General features: G+C 35.5%; 1 protein-coding gene across 2 annotated transcripts in view; it reads left to right on the top strand.

Annotated features, from left to right (window-relative positions):
• The window catches only part of LOC141397153 (probable 4-coumarate--CoA ligase 1), a 32,241-nt gene extending 13,169 nt beyond the window's left edge, over positions 1–19,072 (top strand). For both annotated transcript variants that reach the window (XM_073973101.1, XM_073973100.1), the window contains exons 2-5: positions 9,386–9,593; positions 17,242–17,428; positions 17,504–17,620; positions 17,682–19,072. In XM_073973101.1, coding sequence (XP_073829202.1) covers positions 9,386–9,593; positions 17,242–17,428; positions 17,504–17,620; positions 17,682–18,639 — 1,470 coding nt within the window. In that variant the 3' untranslated portion in view covers positions 18,640–19,072. The remainder of the gene's footprint in view (positions 1–9,385; positions 9,594–17,241; positions 17,429–17,503; positions 17,621–17,681) is intronic.
• The last annotated feature ends 4,209 nt before the right edge of the window (positions 19,073–23,281 follow it).

Raw genomic sequence — 23,281 nt, 5'->3', positions numbered from 1 at the left:
GGCACAGTGTTATAGTTGGATCCCTCATGTAATGTTGTTATTAACTTTAAACAAGTAAAAAGTTGTTAAGTTCTACAGCCTCCACCACGAGTTGTATTGAAGTAAAATGGAACAATTAGTTTCCTTTCGTTTATGAAGAAGACTAAATACTAATTTTCAGCAAGTTCGGTAAAATAATGTGGCTAACCTTTAAAACACCGAAATTCGGGAGGTAGCGTCCCGTGGGGGCCATATCAAAATGTTGATCTATTCATATAAATTTCTGGCGGAAAGTTTTTAGACTCAAAGAAGACTTAATACCAAGTTTCGGTAAAACCATCAAAATACCGAAAATCAAGAGGTACGCTTCTATGGGGGTAATAGGAACCCGCGGACGTATGCTGATAATTCTCCTCTGGAAAATTTTATAACCCCATGGAAGACTAAGTAACAAATTTCAATTTTTCGGTGGATTATTGAGGCCACAACCTTCAAAATATTGAAAATCGGGAGGTACCGTTTTATGGGGGCTATATGAAGGCGTGGACCTATACCGACAAATTTCTGAGGGAAAGTTTTATTCCTCCAACGAAGACTAAGTACCAAATTTCAAACACACATACCATCTTCATGAGGAGGCGAAGGTTTTACCGGTGCGTCAGCACAAAAAGATGTTGTCGATGCAGTACCTGCTTGGGTGTTACCGCAGTGAGCATCCCTGTCACGATTTAATGGACAGGCTCTTCATGATCTAGAGAGAGAGGTCCAAAGGTATAAAAGAGAACCGCTAGATCAACGAGCCCATTCAGCAGGCTTGAATCGCATTCACACCAACATGGTTGCGCAAGCAGCACGAAGATACAATGTGAATACTTGGATACAATCCCCCATCCATCGCAGCAGAAGAACGCCAGCTGCCAAGTCAAACACGAGTGGTTTTAGCTCAGTTACACTGAAAGAAAATTACGTTGTATCAATGAAAATTTTCATTGATTTTGAACCAACGTAAGACTTCATTGTATTAATGAAGAAGTTTCATTGCGTTTCATAAAAGAACTTTCATTATTGTTTCATAGTATCAATGTGAAAGCTTCATAGCAATAATAGAATTGTAACTTCTAACTACTTTTTTGAATTAATAAAGAAGTATCATCACATAAGTGAGCAAATAACATTGGAATAATGAAGAGACTCATTATTGTTATTTAATGAAACTTTTCATTTATTCAATGAAACTCTACGTTGGCTCAAAATCATTAAAACGTTTTTCTTTCAGAGTAAGATCCGGACGATGCAGCCGCCTCAATTCGTATTGGGCCAGAATTGACGCCACGATACCCAACATATGTCCAGCATGTGGATTGGGACCACACGATACTCTACATTTATTCAACTGCCCAGCTAATCCCACTCGCCTGTCTCCTCATTCTTTATGGACGCAACCAGTCCAAGTTGCAGAATTCTTGAGTCTGGATAAGAGGAACTTGATAACTGAAATAATACACGAACGAACATACATACGAGTATATGCGTTGCAACAACAACAACCAAATTTCAGACATTTCGATGTGATAAAGAGGCCAAAACCTTCAAAATCCGAAAATCTGGTGGTACTGTTCTATGGGAGCTATACCAAAACGTGGATCTATGATGACAATTTTTCATGGAGAACTTTCGTGGCCCCTAGGAACCTTAAATGTCAAATTACAGCTCGTTCGGTTAAAAATTGTAGCTAAAACCCTCAATATATCGAAAATCGGGAGGTATCGTTATTTGGGGGCTATACCTAAACATGGTCCTATTTTGACAATTTTTGGTGGATTAGTATTGGTGGAGGACTGTTGTGACCCCCCCTGGAACCCTAAATGCCAAATTACAGCTTGTTCGGGTAACAATTATAGCTTAAACTCTCAAAATACCGAAAATCGGGAGGTACCTTTATATGGGAGCTATACCAAAACATGCGCCGATATAGCCCATCTTCGAATTTGGCCTGCCTATGGAAGTAAAATACTTGGGTGCAAAAATCTAGCGTTACAGCTAGAGTGATTACAACAGACGGACAGACATACATGTTAAGATCGGCACTAATAACACTGTGCTACAGTGAAAATTTGCAGGGGTTCTAATGCATAAATTCGGTTTTGTCGCAGTCCATAGAATACGAAAATACCTTTGGTTTCTTTGGGTCACTTCGGTTTTTGATTTTATAACGGTAAATGTAGTGAAAAATGGGCTTTCTTGGATTTTCAACTTTAAACGGACATTACTTCTTTTTTCCACAACCAAAACAAATGGCTAAGTAATAGTGGTTTTTATGTGACAAAAACGCATTAAAAACAGTAAAATGTTTTTCCTTGTGATCTAGGCTGCGTAAACGATACCTAACAGTACAGTTATTTACTGTTAGCAAGTAGGAAATTTAGTTGGTTTTCCAAAATGGGAAAACCCAACGAAATCGGTTGAAAAATGAATGCGCTATGGCATTTTTTGTGTTTCAACTTTTTTGTTTTTTTTTTTTCATATTTTCCTTTATAAAAGATTGGTACCTTAGCATGTATGATTCTTATTGTGATTATCTTGCTTAACAATTACGCACAATGTACCAATCTTTTATAAAGGAAAATATGAAAAAAACCAAAAAGTTGAAACACAAAAAATGCCATAGCGCATTCATTTTTCAAACGATTTCGTTGGTTTTTCCCATTTTGGAAAACCAACTAAATTTCCTACTTGCTAACAGTAAATAACTGTACTGTTAGGTATCGTTTACGCAGCCTAGATCACAAGGAAAAACATTTTACTGTTTTTAATGCGTTTTTGTCACATAAATTTCCTACTTGCTAACAGTAAATAATTACACTGTTAGGCATCGGTTACGCAGCCTAGAGCACAAGGAAAAACATGCCACTGTTTTTTAATGGGTTTTTGTCACATATAAACCACTATTACATAGCCATTTGTTAACCGATTTTAAAAATCTATGGCTTATTCGAAAGACATTATTCTCCCCTTTGTAGTGAAAAATAGGGTGTGCAAATCGGTTGTGGAGAAAAGAAGTAATGTTCGTTTAAAGTTGAAAATCCAAGAATGCCTATTTTTCGCTACACTTACCGTTATAAAACCAAAAACCGAAGTGACCCAAAGAAACCAAAGGTATTTTCGTCTTCTATGGACTCCCACAAAACCGAATTTATGCATCAGAACACCTGCAAAAATTTTTTGTCAACTTTTGTATCACAGTGTAATTATTTCAATGCGTTACAAACGGAAAAACAAAATTAATATACCCTCCATACTATGGTTGAGGGTTCCCATACTCCTAAATCTAGCAAACCCTGCACAAGAACGACAAATTTGGGCAACATGATTGCTGCATTCTAATTGGCTGACATATTAATTCACATTTTTTGATGCCACTGTTATTTTTACGTTCGCGTATTTATATTCTCAGCCTAGAGGCTAGAAAGGGTATATGGGCAATATTTTTGAAAAGGTTTACCTTTTTATAATTAGCGAATTGTGGTTGTATATTATAAAAATTAAATGCTTTTGGATAAAATGAAATGTTTTTAGACTTGGCAAAAAATATTGGCCTTGAAAGTTAATTTGTGTGGAAGCTGTGGCTATATTTATGGTAAAAATGGGTTGAAGCCAACGTGTCTTTTTTTGTTTTCTCTCGATTTGTGATTAAACCAGACTTTTCACAATTTTCCTGTCAAAGTAAAAGCCAACTAAATAAGAATCATCTTACCAATGTAAAATTTTTCAAAGTTTAATCTGCGTCTACCATTAAATGATGCTGACATTTTGAAGCCAGATTTTGAGTGTTTTTTGAAAATTACTTCTAATTTCGTTCCGCAAACAGTTTTTCATAATCATATATAGGATGGTAGAACTCGCGATTCTGAGTTATTTGGTATATGTGTTGTGAATGTAGCCTTCACAGAAATCTGTATCAAAATATGAAGATTTAGTGCGAACAATTTTCTAAAAATCATATTTTTCGGGTTTAATTTTTGCAAATGTCATTCCAATTTCTCGTTCTTGATTGCAAATTTTAGATTTTTACGTTGCGGATCTAATAAATCAATACTTGTGAAAATCCATCTACTAAAACGTGAGATACAAGAAATTCCAAAGTAGGAAAATCGCCTACATTTTTTTGAAAATATCGCGCATTTTATCGCTTATTTTACAGGCCGTTTCCACTGCAATGAAAACACTAGTGCAGAATCTTCCTGTATGCGGAAACAGAGATTTAAAAATTTTACTGATTAGGAAGGATTGATCGCCTTGAAATAGATATATATCGATGTGGATTTTAATAGTGACATCGAAACCGGATGCGGAACAAAATTGTACCCACTTTGCGAAAATTAACGATGTTTTATTGGTTTTTTTTATGCTAAGATGCAGCCGATGCTACATCCAGCCGATGCTAGCATCCAAATTATATTTCGATAAATATATGGCGAATAACAAAATTCCTTTACAATTCCATTTGAAAAAAATTAAAAATTTTTTTTACGAGCACATTTACGATTTTTGGTACAGAGGTAAAGGAAAAAAATCCGGTTTCAAATCTGCTCGCGTTCACGAAATTGGACATTGCGCGCAAAAGTTATAGCGGTTTTTATTCTCATATAAAGAAAAAATATTTAAAAATATCTTTTTTGTTGTTATGAGAAAATGTATGCATAAATCGTTAACAGCAGTCCATATCTATTCGTAGATGTTAAAATAGTTATTAAATTTATTATTATTTTCGCGGAAAGTCAACAAATAATAAAAAAATTTTGAAGTAAATCCAAATTATCCTGTCCCAGAATCCGTACAAACCCTCAAAAAATAAATTAAAGAATATATGCGGAATCTAGACAATGTGTAGAAAAATATGATACCAAATTAATAGAGATTGGGTACATAAATTGCATATTATAGCAACAACAAAAGAGAAAAACTTATTGTTGGAAAATATTGTTGCAAATATTTTTTTGGTTTGATTCTAAAAATTAGAAAAAAATATTTGGGAGTTCTCCAACTATTTTGCTAAAATCCCATAGAATAATGAATGTATACAGTTAAAACTTCATCAAAACATATGGTTTACCATCGCGAGAGTTTAACTGATTACTGTGATAACTTATAAGGGTAGGAAATTAAGAGTAATATTGAAATTACAATCATTCAGTTAATATTATAATTAAAAAGCCTGTTATTCGCGAATTAGTTAAAGTCGGTTGATGCGCATCCGTTTTTGGATACAGCGAATCAATCTCTTTCAATATTTATGCATATTTCGATGTTTCACTCAGGGGTCATTGTGTGCCACCAGTCGCATCATACACTGCAAAAAACCTTAAAGTTGGTAAAAGTCGCGCAATGTGCATACGATTTTGATGCGCATCCGGTTTCGTCAGCGCCTATCAAAAATACGTCCAAATATACCAATTTTAATTAGATTCTTCAAGAACCGCGGATGTGCCTCCACATTCTATTTTTGGTGAAAAACCAATATTACACGCGAATCTCTGTAATTTATGACACGCGTTTTCGCAAATATTATAATCGCGTATAAAGGATTCCATTTAAGTAAAAAAAAATTCAAGAAAATCGCGGTTTAGTACGCGGATTTGTCGAAATAATTTTTTGCTGCTTTTCCTATTTTCAGGGTATCTATATCCGCGGTTTTAGTGGATGGATTCGATCGCGGAAGGTCTCATTAGATCCGTCGCGTAAAAAAACTAAATTCACGCGGGGTACAAAGGAAATTGAATGGCACTTGTAAATTTTAAATAAGTTTTTTTTTAAAAAAATCACGCATCAAATATTGGCCTTTAGACTCCAATTACTAGGATGCTGTAAGGAGCACACTCATGAGATATGCATTAAACGACGTAGAATCACGAGTTTTATAATCCTAATGTGAGTTTTGAATATTATCTTGTTGCGCGTCCGAATTATTAAAACAATTCAAAAAACCCCGAAATTCCGGCTTCAAAATGTCAGCATCAATTTTAGGTGGATGCAGTGGATATATCGAAAAATGATACACTAGTATCATATTGCCCATGAAGTATTCTTTGAGTCTTTCTTTGGGCATATGTCTATAAAATGTAAGGTTAAGCCTAAAATCGGAAGGGAGCATAAAAAAACTTGTTGGCTTCAACCCATTTTTACCTATTTTTCTACATTGATGCCAACACAGCTTCCACGTAAATTAATTTTAATGGTCGACCTTATGGGATTCCTCCTAAAACACTTCAGTTTAAAGAATGTATATCATACTATATAGAATATGTTAACAGTTCGCGAATTCTGAAAGGGTGAAACTCGGATTCATCGATTGTAAAAAATTTTTGTTTTTCGCCATATACAAATTAAAGATATGGTCTTGCTGTACATAAAAATCACATGCGGACAAAATGATTTTGATAATTACGCGATTTGCACATACATATTTTAAAAATGCATATAAATTGAAATGGTTTATTTGAGCTCTATTTCCTCTTAAGAAGCCTAATTATTTATCTCAACAACCCGATAACTTTCTTCTATGGGAAACCTTCTATGTGAATGTAGATAAAGCAAAAACAAAGTCAATATTACCATGAAAAGCAAAGTTGAGGTGTTTTTCGTTCGCATTTATTTTCTTTCGACATAGTGAAACAGGTCCTAATTTTTTATAATTTTTAACGGGTAAATGGACCTATATTTTGAAAAAAAAAAGTCGAATTACATTTAAAATTTTGTTATATTTTTGTAAATTCCGCGAATACTGAGCAACATTTAAAAAATATTATGCTATCTACTCACTGACGTCGCTTCGTGATAACTTTCTAGTGACAATTGTGCCTATTAAAATAATTAGCGTTTTAATAAGAATTTTTTCTTAAAAGCAGAAGTAAAACCGTGATAATTTTTGTCCGCAACAACCAAAAATTTGCTCGCGAGCGGATTTGTACTGGGGAATTCTTTCTTAACCTATGTACACAAAAATCGTTGATGTAACGCGAAAAGAAAACTTTAATTTTTTTGAAATTGAATATGAAAGAATTAGCAACATTTCCCATATACACTTTGATACAACCAAAAATGTGCCTCATCAAATTAATAAAATTCGGATAAAGTGAAGTTTAAGAGCTCCTCTCGGATCGTCTTAAATTTTTTTTCAGCAGATTGTCCTTGCGACTCCCATTATAACGGTACATTTTTTTTGCTCAAGTCCATACTTCCTGAGATATTGGCCTTCGTGTTCCAAGAAACCCTGACAGCTCCAACCAAAATGACAAATCAGCAAGATAATTCTCGCAGAAGTTTCTGATTGGTGCAGACTTTGCGCATCATATTATTTTATCCAGTCATGTATCAGGTTGGAATATGGGCTATATCGGTCCACTCATTCGGGTACATCCCACACAAAATTCAAAAAAAGTGAAGTTTAAGAGCTCCTCTCGCACCATTATGATTCTTTTTTCAGTAGGTTGTTTTTCAAAAATTTCTTTCAAACTTAGTTTAACGTAATTTAATATTTCGAGTCCTTTATGAAGATGTTTGGTTACTAAAAATGTTTGGTATATGTCAATGATTTGGTGTGGCGCTATACCGAATCACGGTACATACAGATGTTAAAGCAAACTCTTGTATTACGAGTTTGCTTTAACATCAATATATTTTATATGCGGCATAATTATTGTGTTTGGTTCAGTTTTTTTCAGTGGCTGAGGGTATATCTCTCTCAGCACAGCTGACTGATACTTCCTTACTTGTTTTTGAACAAATTTGTATGTGGAACTCATTTTTGACAGTTATTATGGCTAAAAAAAGTTCAAAATGCGAGTACCTAAAATCGGACGGTATGCCCATAATAATTTTATGGAGAAGTTTTTGACCATTAGAAACCCTAAATTCCTAATTACATCTGCCCAATTATTGGTAACACTGTGTGACACGAAAAATATTAGCCATGTTCAGACACCGCAGCGTAATAGAAGACGAAAAATAGTGTCTTCTTATCCCGGCGTTTTTTCCTGATAGTTCGACTTTTGCGATTATGGTCCCCCAAAAACCTGAGGCCTTGATGTCAAAAGGGATCATTTTGTCATGCTCATATCTTCTAAACCGCTAAAGATTTTGGTTTACTCGTGGAAGCAAAGTATCTCTCGTCTTAAAGAATAATAATTGTTAACACTAAAAATCCATTTTACCTCATCTCCATGGTCAAAAATGGTAAGGTGAAATATCCATTTTAATTTTTCTCGTAGTTTGGAGTTTAGTCTACAGATATGAAACCGATCAAAATTGAATAAAACAACCAACTACAAAAATGTACCTTAGATCTCAATAAACAACTTTTTAGAACATATGAACTCTGTGCGAACTCTTTAAGGTCAAAATAACAAAACAAACGCGGTTTCATCCTCATTTTTTTGGTTTCTACTCCATAGAAACTAAACCATTCACAATTCATAAAAAAAAAGAATCAACAACAATAACATATTAAAGATTTCAGTAAACAACTTTCTGGAAGATCTGAGCTCTCTATGAACTTGAAGGACAACTCATACAATGTTCATATGTTATAGAAAGTTGTTACTGAGATCTTAGGTAAATGTTTGTAGTTGCTTGTGTTCTTGAATTTTAAACGGTTCAATCTCTGTGGATAAGATTCCGAGAATAAAATATAAAAATCGAATATTTTCTAAAGTTGTTTGCTATTTTGACCTTTAAGAACAGTTCATTTAAAGACACTCATCGTTGAATCGTACCAAAAACAGTTTATTTTACCCAAATGCATTTAAGAGGTCTGGTATAGTACAAAAGCTCGCGAGTTAAATACCCCATACCTCAGTTTCAACATAAGTAAATATTCTACAAAAAAGCTTATATAGAATCCTCAAGTTATAAGTAAGGGTATGCTTTCGTCTTATGAAATTCTGGTTATTAGCTGACCAAGTAACCTTTTACATTACATACCTCAGCTTCAACATAAGTAAATATTCTATAAAAAAGCTGATATAGAATCCTCAAGTTCTTAAAGACGGTATACCTCCGTCTTATCAAATGCTGATTATTAGCTGACCAAGTAACCTTTTACATTGCATGTCATACTCTTCGGTTGGTTTGGAGGCTTCCTCATCACAGCTACTACTAAATAACTCGCAGCACTTTAGTAATATTTTCGGACTTTTTTTCTGACTCCTGTACTCGTAAATCTCGACTTTTTCGCTTTCTACAATTTTTCTGTTTTTTTCTTGCAAAAAACAAATAGCAGTGTAACCCTGTATGTGGAATCTTTCCCTTTGGAGGAGCCTTCAGGTTCCCATGCAAAGGTTTCAGGGAGAAGACCAAGTACATTATACTATTAAATTAAAACAATTATCATTTCTTCATATATTTTTAGATTGATGACACGCACAATACACAAGTAACCGGTCAACAGGCCCTGAGTTGGGGCATACGTATTGCTCAACATTTGGGAAATCTGCAATTGGGTGAAAACGATGTTGTTAGCATTGCTGCTAACAATACAACCTATGTTCTGCCAGCAGCTTTGGGTTGTCTTTTCAATGGAACTCCAATACATACTGTCAATCCCAGATTGGACTTGGGTGAGGATAACATTTCAAAAAAAAAAAAAAAAAAAAAAAAAAAAAACAATGCGAAATAATTGTCAATTGGAAGATTTCTTTATAATTTTTTGCCCTGATATTCAACAAAACCTATTGTGTGTGTGATCAGTTTTTCATCAAATTAAAAATAAAAAAGTAAGAACGGAACTTTCTGTACCCTTCACCACGAGTTGTATTGAAGTAAAACTGAACAAATTTCAGTATTTTGGGTAAAACAATGTGGGTAACTTTCAAAATACCGTAATTCAGTAGATACCGTTCTAAGGGCGCTATATGAAGGCGTGGACCTATACGGAAAAATTTTGGGGTGGGGGAAAGGTTTATGCGACCAACGAAGACTAAACACCGAAAATCGGGAGGTACACTTCTATGGTCGCGTGGACCTATACCTACAAATTTCAGGTGGAAAGTTTTGCACCCCTAACGAAGACTCAATACCGAACTTCAGCCATTTCGGTGTAATATTGAATCCACAATCTTCAAAATACCGAAAAGTAGAATGTGCTGTTCCATGCGTCTATTAAGCCGTGGACCTATCCCGACATATTTAGAGGGGATTGTTTAATACACCCAACGAAGACTAAATACCAAATTTCAGCCATTTCGATGGATTATTGTGGCCATAACCTGGAAAATACCGAAAATGGGGAGGTAGCGTTCTATGGGGGCTATACTAAGTGTGGACCTATACCGACAAATGAAGACCAAATACACAATTTCAGCCATTTCGCAGGAATATTGAGGCCACCACCTTCAAAATACAAGAAATCGGATGGGGACTATACTAAGGCGTTGACTTGTACCGACAAGACTTAGTACCAAATTTTAGTCAATTTGGATGCATATTGAGGCCACCAAATTCAAAATTCCGAAATTTGGGAGCCACCGTTCTACAGGGGCTATATGAAGGAGTGGGTCTATACCAACATATTACATATCGCTCATTTACTCAAAGTGTGACACATTTCAAAAAATCCAGTTTCGAGAAAAAACACTTTTTAAGTTGGCGATCGAAATTTGACTTCCCAACTTGAAATGATTGTTGCACAAAAACCAAAATAACTACTTGGACCATATTTTGTAAACAGCTAGCTTGATATCAGTGTTAAATTTATGTGCAAGTCAAGCATGATTTGAAGAGTTTTAGTCCTTCATAAACTCAAAAAACTTGTTTGTTGAATTATGCCAAACTCGTAGTAAATGACCTGTAATTCGATGAGTTTTAGAGATATCGACATGAAAATTTGACACAAGATAAAGTAGAAGTCGCAGAAAAAAATAGAAATTCCTGAGTTATGTCACTCTTTGAGTAAATGAGCGATATGGAAAGTTTTATACCCCAAATGAAGACTAAATACTAACTTTCAGCCATTTCGGAGGAATATTTAGGCCACAACCTTCAAAATACCGAACATCGGGAGGAATCTTTTAAAGGGTCTATATGAAGGCGTGAACCTGTACCGACAAATTTCATATGAAAAGTTTGATAGCCCAAATGAAGACTAAATACCATACTTCGTATAAATATTGAGGCCACAACCTTTAAAATACCGAAAATTGGGAGGTACCGTTCTATGGGGGCTATATGAAGGCGTGGATCTATAACGACAATTTTAGAGGGGGAAGTTGAAGACTAAGTACCAAATTTCTGCCATTTCAATGGATTACTTGGCCATAACGTTGAAAATATCGTAGTAAATGACCTGTAATTCGATGAGTTTTAGAGATATCGACATGAAAATTTGACACAAGATAAAGTAGAAGTCGCAGAAAAAAATAGAAATTCCTAACTCAGAAAATGCATTTTTTGAGTTATGTCACTCTTTGAGTAAATGAGCGATATGGAAAGTTTTATACCCCAAATGAAGACTAAATACTAACTTTCAGCTATTTCGGAGGAATATTTAGGCCACAACCTTCAAAATACCGAACATCGGGAGGAATCGTTTAAAGGGTCTATATGAAGGCGTGAACCTGTACCGACAAATTTCATATGAAAAGTTTGATAGCCCAAATGAAGACTAAATACCATACTTCGTATAAATATTGAGGCCACAACCTTTAAAATACCGAAAATTGGGAGGTACCGTTCTATGGGGGCTATATGAAGGCGTGGATCTATAACGACAATTTTAGAGGGGGAAGTTGAAGACTAAGAACCAAATTTCTGCCATTTCAATGGATTACTTGGCCATAACGTTCAAAATATCGAAAATCGGGAGGCACGGTTCTATTGGGGCTATATGAAGGCTTGGACATGTGCCGGCAAATTTCTGGGGAAAGTTTTATACCCTTAAAGAAGATTGAGGCCACAACCTTCAAAATACCGAAAATCGGGAGGTACCGTTCTATGGGGCTATATGAAGGCGTGGGCCTATATTGGCAAATTTTATATGCAAGGTTTCATACCACAAATGAAGACTAAGTACCAAATTTCAGCCATTTCGGGGGAATATTGAGGCAATAACCTTCAAAATACGAAAATCGGGAGGTAACGTTCTATAGGGGCTATATGAAGGCGTGGACCTATACCCACAAATTACATATGGAAAGTTGTATACCCCCAACGAAGACTAAGTACCAAATTTCAGCCATTTCGGTGTGATAATGAAGCTAAAATCTTGAAAATACCGAAAATCGGGTGGTACCGTTCTATGTGGGCTATATCAAAGCGTGGGCCGATATTGCCCATTTGCAATACCAAACATCCTAAGAGTAATAAAAACTGCTTAACCAAATTACAAAGCTCTATCTTAAAAATTGCGAGCTGTATCTAGATTTCAACAGACGGACATGGTTATATTGACTTAGAATTTTACCCTGATCATGAATATATATACTCTATAAGGTCTCCGATGAATATTTCGATGTGTTACAAACAGCATGACAAATTTAATTATACCCTTAATATTATGAAGGAGGGTATAAAAATCGATAAACGTTGTTGTATATGTGATAATTTTTTATCATGCAAAAATAAAAAAAAAAACTCGACAAACCATTTTGTTAATATGAAGAATATTTTATCGATTGAAAAAAATAAAAACCACAAAATTCTTAGTTAGTATGATAACTACTTTATCAAAATAATTTTTAACGAATACTAAATTTTTTATCGACGATTGTCAATATGAACTTTAGTTTTATCGGCAAAAAATCAATTAAAACTTGATCAGATTTTTGAATTTTTATGTTTACTAGAACATTGATGACGCTTTTCATTGGGATAGCTGTTTTTTTTCAAAATAGTCTGGCTTAATCCCATTGTAGTTGTTTTAGTATTTTAAAACAACTAATGCATTAGGGGAGAAAGTTTGGCATTGTTCGACAAGGGGTAAGGCAGGGAAGACTAGTTTCGATCCTCGCCACAGGATATCTTCAGTTCCCTTGTTTTTTGTTTGTGGATATTCCCCACCGAAGTTATTTTTCAATAACTTCTTCAACAAAAAACTGTTTATGCTCAAACATTAATCGTGAGCTCGAAGTATAAAGGTGGACAAAGAAAATACTTCAATGAGTGAGGTTTACTTCGACGAAGACAACGTAACAAAAGGTTGTTGGTATGCTTGTTAAAGCCATAACCAATCATACAAATCGTGGCTGCGTTTCTCAAATAGAACATTGGTGGCGTTTTTTGTTGGGATAGCTGTTAATTTTTTTTTTTTCAAAATTTCAATAATAAATTAGTTGTTTTAAAATATTAAAACAACCACGATATGATTAAGCTAGACTATTTAAAACAAGTAAAAAGTCGTTAAGTTCGGCCGGGCCGAACTTTTTATACCCTCCACCATAAAAAAATCTTAATTAAAATGGAATTATTAGGGTCCTTTTACAATTTTAGGTCTAACAACTTTTCGATACTGGTGAGTATATTAAAAGCCCCGAAGGACAGATGCGCCGTGAGTCGAACTTCCGCGTTATGGCGTGATGAAGTTTTTGCAAGAGACCCAGTAAGCCATAATGAATTAGCATTATATCTTTGTTTGTTGTTTTTGTAGAACACTTAAGCAACAGTGAACAAAGATATAACGCCTCCATTTTGTTGCACAGTGTTATCTAATCTAAAAAATGTGTTCAGCTAGGTGAAAGGTACCACCTACGGGGCTATATCAAAGAGTTAACCTATCTTTAAATTTTTTGACGGAAAAGTTTTATAGCTGCAGGGAACTTCAAGAGTCAAATTGAGGGTAGTTTCATCAAAACAATGTAGGCCCTCAAAAATGGGCCCATGTTGACGAATTTTAGTGAAGAAATTTCGTGACCACTGAAAATTCCCGAAAATCGGGAGGTAAAGTTATTTGGGGGGGATATACCAAAACATGGACCTATATTGACGATTATTTTTAAATAGACAAAATTGTAGCTAAAATTCTCAAAATACCGATCATTACAGCTAGTTCGGTTAAAAATTGCAGCTAAAATTCTCAAAATACCGAAAATCGGGAGGTACCGTTATATGGGGGCTATACCAAAACATGGACCTATGTTGACGATGTTTCGTTGGAGATGTTTTATGACCACTGAGAACCTCAAATGGCAAATTACAGCTAGTTCAGTTGAAAATTGTAGCTAAAATTCTCAAAATACCGAAAATCGGAAGGTACCGATATATGGGGGCTATACCAAAACATGGACCTATGTTGACGATGTTTCGTGGAGATGTTTCATGACCACTGAGAACCTTAAATGTCAAATTACAGCTAGTTCGGTTAAAAATTGTAACTAAAATTCTCAAAATACCGAAAATCGGGAGGTACCCTTATATGGGGGCTATACCAAAACATGGACCTATGTTGACGATGTTTGGCGGAGATGTTTCATGACCACTGAGAACCTCAAATGTCAAATTGCAGATAGTTCGGTTACAAATTGTAGCTAAAATTCTCAAAATACCGAAAATCGGGAGGTACCGTTATATGGGGGCTATACCAAAACATGGACCTATGTTGACGATGTTTGGTGGAGATGTTTTTTGACTACTGGGAACCTCAAATGTCAAATTGCAGGTAGTTTGGTTAAAAATTGTGGCTAAAATTCTCAAAATACCGAAAATCGGGAGGTACCGTTATATGGGGACTATACCAAAACATGGACCTATGCCCATATCGTTTGGGATGTAAGTTTGTTGATCATTAGGAACCCTAAGTGCCAAATTATAGCTAATTCGGTCTGCAAATGTGGCGAAGAACGTCAAAATATCTTAAATCCGGAGGTACCGTTATATGGGGGCTATACCAAAGAGTGGACCGATATAGCCCATCTTCGAACTTGACCTGCCTATGGAAAAACGACCCTCGGGTGCAAAATGTCAGCACTCTATCTCAATTATTGCGGACGCTAGAGTGATTACAACAGACGGACAGACGGACATGGCTAGATCGTCTTAGAATTTTATCCTGATCAAGAATATATATACTTTATAGGGTCGCAAATGATTAGTTCGATGTGTTACAAACAGAATGACAAACTCAGCATTTATGCTAACGAGGGTATATACACTTTCATACGGGCAAAATGTGCCTCATCGAAATAATGGTTTTAGACCCCTAGTATGTTTGGACGAAATGTGTTTTAGACAATTTGTAGTCGATTGAGCAATGTCCGTCCGTCTGTCTGTCTGGCTGGCTAGCTGGCTGGAGCGGACGATAACTCTCGAACGGATCAACCGATTCGGCCCAAAATTTGGCTTTCGCAATATTTCGTACAAACTTTGTTTAAGTTCGAAGATGGGTTATATCGGTCCACTCCTTCCGGTACCTCCCCCACAAAAGTTTGAAAATGTTCGGATAATTTGTGCCCCCGATTACTCTTGAAGGGAGTAACCGATTTGGTCCATACTTTCCACATCGTGAAATGTATACTAGACTTAGATAAGGTTCCAATATGGACTCAATCGGTTTACTCCTTCGGGAACCTCGCACACAAATTTTCGGAAAAGTTCAGTTTAGGGCCTGCTCTCGAATCGCTTTGATTTTTATTGGTCCATACTTTCCTTTGATTTTTGTTGTAGCAACTTATATTCACTGTCCCCCATACGACGGTACAAGTTTCATCAGGGCCAAGTCCATACTTCCTGAGAAAATAACCTGAAAGTTGCAAAAAACCCCTATGACACCGTGTGTAGTGGTTAGAGCATAAGTAGGGTGTCCAAAAAACCGGGTTTTCCAAACAAAACGGTTTTCGGTTAACCGAAATTTTCTATTTTTTCAAAAACCGGTTTTCGGGTTTCAGAAGTTTTCAAAACCGGTTAACCGGTTTTGTAAAATAAGTACAAAATGTTTCATAATTGATAAATATTTGATTAAAAATGTGCGGCAAGACTAAATTAAGTATAAGGACTTCGTTCTTATATAATTATCTCAACATATCCCTGTTATTTGACATTCAACCTCGAAGTGGGGACAGCAAAATTAAAACTTAAATTGTGCTCAATTAATAGTAAAAAACCTTACATATATAAAATTGTGTACCAAAAGAATTAAGTTTACATTTTATTATGGATTTTGCCTCTTGCGTTGAGAACCTTAAATTATCGTGCCGGAATGAAACATGCATTTTGTTATCGTTAAGCTGTAAACACATCCAACGTTTGAGTAAAGTTTTGTGTCATTTCTGGTAGATGAATACAAGACAAATTTGTCGTTATTCTTCTACCAGAAATGGCACAAAACTTTACTCAAACGTTGGATGTGTTTTCAGCTTTACCTTAAATTTGACAAGTTCTCTTAAGGCTCTTAAAGCTGTCTCGCCTGATTGCCTTGCTTTCCTGCTTAATTTCTGACATAATAAAAATAAAAGAATAAAGAAAGCCGAGCAAATTTCGAATTGGGTTGCCCTTTTAATTTTTATTCTTTTATCAGGAGCAAGCAAGGCAAGCAGGCGAAGTAGCTTATGTACCCAGGCCTTTAGTTTACTGTACTAATTCAAACTACCGTGTGATATTACGTATATGCAGTTTTTCATAGATGGTTCAATTAAACTCAACTATTATTAAATATTTTTCAAATTTAAAGGTATCTGACATTCACAACTTTGCCCGCAACTTATGTTGTTAAGTTTAGTTTACATTCAAGAATACAATTTTAATTAAATATTAAAAATATTACTATTTTTCTAAAACCGGTTAACCGACACAAATAACCGGTTTTTTCGGTTAACCGAAAATGACGTTTTTGACGAAAACCGGTTTCGGTTTTGTAACTCAAAACCGATTAACCGGTTAAGCGGTTTTGGACACCCTAAGCATAAGATAACTCTCGAGACTATTACGGCGGTAAAATCTTTATCAGGGGCAAGTCCATACTTCATGAGAAAACAGCCCGAAACGTGTAAAAAATCCCTATGGCGGCATATGTAGCGACTGGAGCGCATGGCAACTCTCGAAGCTTTGAGCTTTTATCCTAGTCCATATTTTTGTCGGGAAGTTCATACGCCCAAAATTTAGAAACCCACCCTAAATACATACGTTTTTTTTCGAGAAAACAATATTTTAATTCACACAGGCTGAGGGTATATCTCTGTCGGCAAAGCCGACCGATACTTTTTTACTTGTTGTGTTTACAATTTTTTTCTGTGCAATAAGTCATAAGAATAGCCATAAGAATAATATTTATCTCTTTTTTAGATACAATTTCCCATTGCTTGGGTATAACCAAACCAAAATTGATATTTTGTGGTGGTGAAAACTACGAGTTATTACAAAAGGCAACAAGTTCCTTTAAACCGCTGATTTATACTTTAACCGGACATATTAAGAATATTTCTAAAGTTGAAGATCTGTTGGAGGTGACAGAAACAGAGAATTCGTTTAGGTAAGATTTGTTTAGAGCAACTTCTCTTGATTTTTCTCATCGATTTTTGGCTCTCCTTTCTTTAAATATTTCCAGACCAGTAAAGCTCTCCGGGGGATTTAAACAAACAGTTGCTATTCTTTGTTCATCTGGCACCACAGGAAAACCGAAAGCGATTTGCATCTCTTCTGCATTGTTTCTGTTTAATGATTGGTAGATTATAGCTTTTTATCATGTAAACTACATAATAATTTTAATCACCTTCTCTTTTCAGGTTAAATACCAATGATAGCGTTCTGTACATATCAAGTGGCATTGATTGGATTACTGGTATCTTTTTTCTCTTCAGTAGCTGTCTCAGAGGTTTTACGCGGGTAATATTCAGCAAAGGTTTTGAAGCTGGCCATTTCTTAGAAATCCTCAAAAAATATCACATTACCACGGCTTTTCTTTCGTCCCGCTATGTTGCTGCATTGGTTCAACATCCTGGCGTATCACGAGAAGCTTTGAAACAACTGCAAGTTGTGGCTTTTGGTGGCTCGGCATTGAGTGAAGTTAATTCAGAAAAGTTAATTGAACTATGTACGGAAACGGCACGAATAAGTTTTTGTTATGGCAGTACAGAAATGGGTCCAATATCACAGAGATTGGAAAAAAGGAAATGCAATTCAGTTGGAAAATTGTTTAATAACACCCAACTGGCCATAATTAGTGATGAAGGCCATCATTTGGGTCCAAATGAAGTGGGTGAAATTGTTGTAAAAGTTCCCTATCCATGGATTGGTTACTATGGAAATCCCATTGAAACTGCCAAGGCAATGGATAGTAATGGTTGGTTCCACAGTGGAGACTTGGGCTATGTGGATGATGAGAATGATCTGTTTATTGTCGATCGTAAAAAGGAAATTTTAAAATATCGTGGTCTACAATTTTCCACCAATGAAATTGAGGGAGTAATTGCTGAGTTGGAAGGTGTTCGTGATGTTTGTGTTGTGTCGTTGTTTAATGAAGCTGATGGCGATTTAGCTGGAGCCTTGGTGGTGTTGTCCGAAGGATCTACTTTAAAGGAGAAAGATGTAGTGGAGTATGTTAAGAAACGTTTAGTGTCACCGCACAAACACTTGAACGGTGGGGCCTATTTTGTGGATAAATTGCCGCAAAATCAAAATGGAAAATTAATTAAAAAGGAAGCCAGCAAATTATTGAAACGGTTAGCTTTAAATCAAAATTAAATTAAGTTGTAGTCTTTACATTAAGGTTGTTTGTGTCAAAAGCTTCCTTCCAGAACTAAGAAGTTTTCACTAATTTTGCACATTTTTCCCCAAAATGTGTTCCCATACACCAAAAAAAAGTTGCAAAATGTTCACTTCGCTTTGAACAAAAATGGCGCTAAATGACTTTCTGCTTAGAAACTTTTTACACGACAAATTTGGGCGAGCAAAAATGTGCAACATGTTTGCCGGCTTCTGATTGGCTGACACGCCGACTTTGACATTTGTTATAGTTTTTATGACGTTTCTGTCATTTTTCCGATCCCGTAAATTTTGGAAAAATGTGCATGTTGGACTCATTTTCGACAGTTTGCTCTTTTGACACTTTTATCATTAAAAAAGAACTGGAACGAAGCTAAAAATTTTAAAAATAAATTAACAATTAAAATTTAAATCGAAAATTGTATTATTGGGTGGAGTCTCAGTCTTAGAGAAGATAAATTATAAATGCGGAAAGATCCTAGAAGATGTCGTCCTATGTTAAAGAATCGGTCATTTCTCAAACTCGTTTATTAACTCAGCGGAGTTTGGCGAGCCTAGTCACCGATTCAAGTAATCACATGCCGACAGGTTATTCGGTACTTGTTTGGACCGCCCCAAGTTACATTACACAAGCGATTAGGTCACCGACTGCCAAGGTGTTCTTCTAGTTTTTTTTCTGTTTTTGGAGCGTCATGTATCGGAAGCCATATTGGTTTGTGGAGGGATCGAACAATTCCTCGGATCAGTATCCATTTCAGACCCAAAGACATAAGCCGACAGAGTTATACCCTCAGTCTATGTGACTTAAAACTATCATTTCTATACAGACTCCCAAAAATGTTATTTAAAGTAAATATGTTATTAAAATTGAGTAGATGACAACAAGGTTACAAATGGTATTTAAAAAAGGAAATTCATTTAATAGGTATAAGTTTTAAAATATCGGTTAATATGTTCCACAAAAAACTTTGACTCTTTCGATGGACAGAAACTGTATATCTTATACTTGCAACACTTTCGCTGTTTTCCTCCATTTCAACAAAGAAAAACAAACAAACGAAAAGCTATTTACTGAAATTAAAAAAAAAATCACTGAGTTGAGCGAACACGTGAACAATCATTAAGCCATAGCAAACACGGTTGTAAACGAAATTCATATTTATGAACGTTTACCAACGAGTCATATGTCCGATCATGCCTTCCCAGCAAACCAAATATCTGATGTCCGACAAGTCTAAACAATTTCGGAAGCAACGTCGTTCAGATTTCGTTCCGATTTCTAAACGATTTTTCGGAAAGGAAATAGTTCAGATTTTGTACCGATTTCGGAACACTTGTCGGAAAGAAATTTCCTTTCCGAATTTCCCAAGGATTTTCTTCAGATTTCGTTACGAAATCGGACCGAAATCGATCCGATGTCGTTCCGACATTTCGTTCCGAAATAAAGTTTCTGGTCGGGAAATCCAGGCCCGCGATCCCGTTCAAAAAATTTCGGGAATTTACGAGAAAATTTTTTGAAATTCCCAATTCATGTATAAGTCATATAGATATTTCGTGCCCCGATCATTCGTAATTACAGGCCCATTGGAAAAATTGCCATAATTCGTATGAAATATGTATGTATTGGTCTTTTGGATAATTGGTATTTTTTTCTGGAGTTCGAAGTCTGTAAAGCCTCACATAATTCTTATTTTTTAGTTTATCACGGTTGTTCTAGTCTAAATTTTTATTGGTGGCATTCTTGAAGGATATTAATTTGCTAAGATATAAAAGCTGTGATCCATTCGAATTGTTTTTTTTTTTTCAAAATTAGTGTTTGCAATATAAAACACTGTATAATGTGTAAGTGGCAAATAGAGCATATTAGGATAGGAAACCAGTAATAACAATGGTATGTATGTTCATATAAGTACGAATCTATATCATTGGTGCCACCGTATTGCCATTGTAAAGCCGTGTACTCAAAAGGTCAGGCGTGTAAAAATTCGTTATAAATGGATTTGTTATTTGTTATATTTGTTATACGATATCGTTGACTTTAAAAATGTAATCGGACAGCACTCTTTGATTCAAGGAAGCCTTGCTAGGATGGTAGTTGGAACAAGATATTTATATAACCTCCGCTAATTAGTCAGAAATAATTGGATTTTGACCGCGTACATATAGATACTCTTGAACAGCTGCCATATGCCATATATGATTTATTGGTTCCTTCAAGATTTGGGCACAACGTCGTTTAAGATGTTTGATATTGTTTTTTGACCCTATTTTACCCTTAATATTGTTCCAAAGAGATAACTAATGACACAACTACACATAAAGGGAGTAGGTATTTCATGTTGGCTTACTCTCTTTCACGTCTATGCCCCACGAATTTGATTTACCATAGTCCCGGGAATTCCCGGGTTCCCGGGAATGAAAAAAGTCGGGTATTCCCAAACTCTATTCCGAAATTATGTCAACCACTTCATACAACGTATCTTCCGAATTTTGTTCCGATTTCGTTACGATCTCGGTACGATTGGTTTGCTGGGTTGTTACTGAACAAAAGACACAACCACACACGCTCATTTTGTGTGTGCGGATAAAACTCATCAAACCTGATCGTTTTGTTCAAGCCTATTTAAAAACAATAATTCTATGCAGATCAAACACAACAACGTTATGAACAAAAATTGAGTAAATGAATGAGTGTGATGAAATTTTTTGTGATCGAAGTCATTCTCTGACCTGTACCAAAGCCACAGGTTGATGTTTGATGATTATTGTTCGAACGACCGATTTGGTCCATACTTTACACATCCAAAAACCAAACCAATCGTACCGACATCGTAACGAAATCGGAACAAAATTCGGACGATACGTCCGATATCTGATCCGAAATCGTAACGATATCTTAACGAAAGTTGTATGAAGTGGTTGACATAATTTCGGAACGAAATGTCTTAGCGACATCGGATCGATTTCGGTCCGATTTCGTAACGAAATCTGAAGAAAATCCTTGGGAAATTCGGAAAGGAAATTTTTTTCCGACATTCGTTCCGAAATCGGAACGAAATCGGTACAAAATCTGAACTATTTCCTATCCCAAAAATCGTTTAGAAATCGGAACGAAATCTGAACGACTTTGCTTCCGAAATTGTTCAGACGTGTCGGACATCAGACATTTGGTTTGCTGGGTATGCACACCCGCCTTGCACGCAGAAGTTCGTGGGTTCGATTCCCCGGCTAGGCAACATCAAATTTTCAACGTTGGCAAAATACCCCTCAGTAATGTTGGCGACATTTCCTGAGTATTTCAGCCATGTAAAACTCCTCTACAAATGGTGTCTTAGGACACGCCGTTCGGACTCGGCGATAATCTGTAGGTCCCATATCATTGAGCTAATATTAATCGGGGTGCACTCATTGATATGAGAGAAGTCTCCCCTGTCCCGCCTAGGATGTTTGTGGAGCAATTATTATATATTAATATATATATATATATATATATATATATATATATATATATATATATATATATATATATATATATATATATATATATATATATACCGGATATAGAACAGGTTCAAATATGGGCTATATTTGCCCACTCCTCTGGGTACCTCCCACACATAGTTTAGGATAAGTTAACTTTAAGACCTGCTCCGAATGAATCACTTTGAACTTTAATCCTAATTCACATTTTCATCGGCAAGTTCAAATGTCCAAAAAATGCCACATAACACGAAAACCCCCTAAATACATTCGATCTGACCGCAGATGAAAGTTTCAATTCACAAACTTTTTCACTTGTTGAATCTGAAGAGTAATAATTATCTGGTAACTAAAAGAGATATACGAACGATCGAACATTGCTACAACAACAACAAAATCTGATCGCGATAACTTAGGAATTCAGTATCCGATTTGGCCGAAACTTTGTACATTGTAAAATTTCTTCCAAAATTAAAAGAGGGTCTTTATGGCACAGCAACACAAGAGTTCAATACATTACATTTTCGCTTAAGTGCAATTTAGGGGCTGTTCGATGATCCATTCGAAATTTTTATTGAAGGTACTCCTTGTGGTCCTTTATGTTTTCATTAATAAGTCCATGTTTCCTGACATAACGATCTAAAAGTTGTAAAAAAAATCCCACGGTGATCAACTAAAATGGATGGTGGATTGCCCGAAAGGAATGGCTCCAAAAATAATATCCACTTCCAAAATTGACTATGACAGTCCATGCTTTGTGGTACCTATCCCGCAAACTTGAACTCCTTTGAGATTTAATCCAAATCAAATTTACTGTCAAATCGTCCGTCTTTATTCGGAATGTCCACAATGAATAAGATAAATATCCAAACAGTTTAGGTATTTTATTGGCAAGTTCATATGTCCAAATAAGGCCACAAAATTCTGATTATTTAGTTTGTGGAGAAAAGGATTTCTGTTGTGTAGCCGGACATTCGATTTGTTCATAAATGTCAGTTTCAATTCATTCAGGAGATAATTTTTTACTTCTTGTGATTTCGCATTATGTTAAGCAAAGCTTAATTGCCAATTTATATTTTCCCCAATAAACTATCAATATTTGAACATATTTCTCAATTAATTAGTTGAATATTATTTATTA

Source organism: Musca autumnalis, unplaced genomic scaffold, assembly GCF_047663935.1.
Source record: "Musca autumnalis isolate F117 unplaced genomic scaffold, ASM4766393v1 scaffold_3, whole genome shotgun sequence".
NCBI lineage: Eukaryota > Metazoa > Arthropoda > Insecta > Diptera > Muscidae > Musca > Musca autumnalis.
The sequence above is the reverse complement of the archived record's forward strand: the minus strand, read 5'-3'. Positions and strand labels throughout refer to the sequence as shown.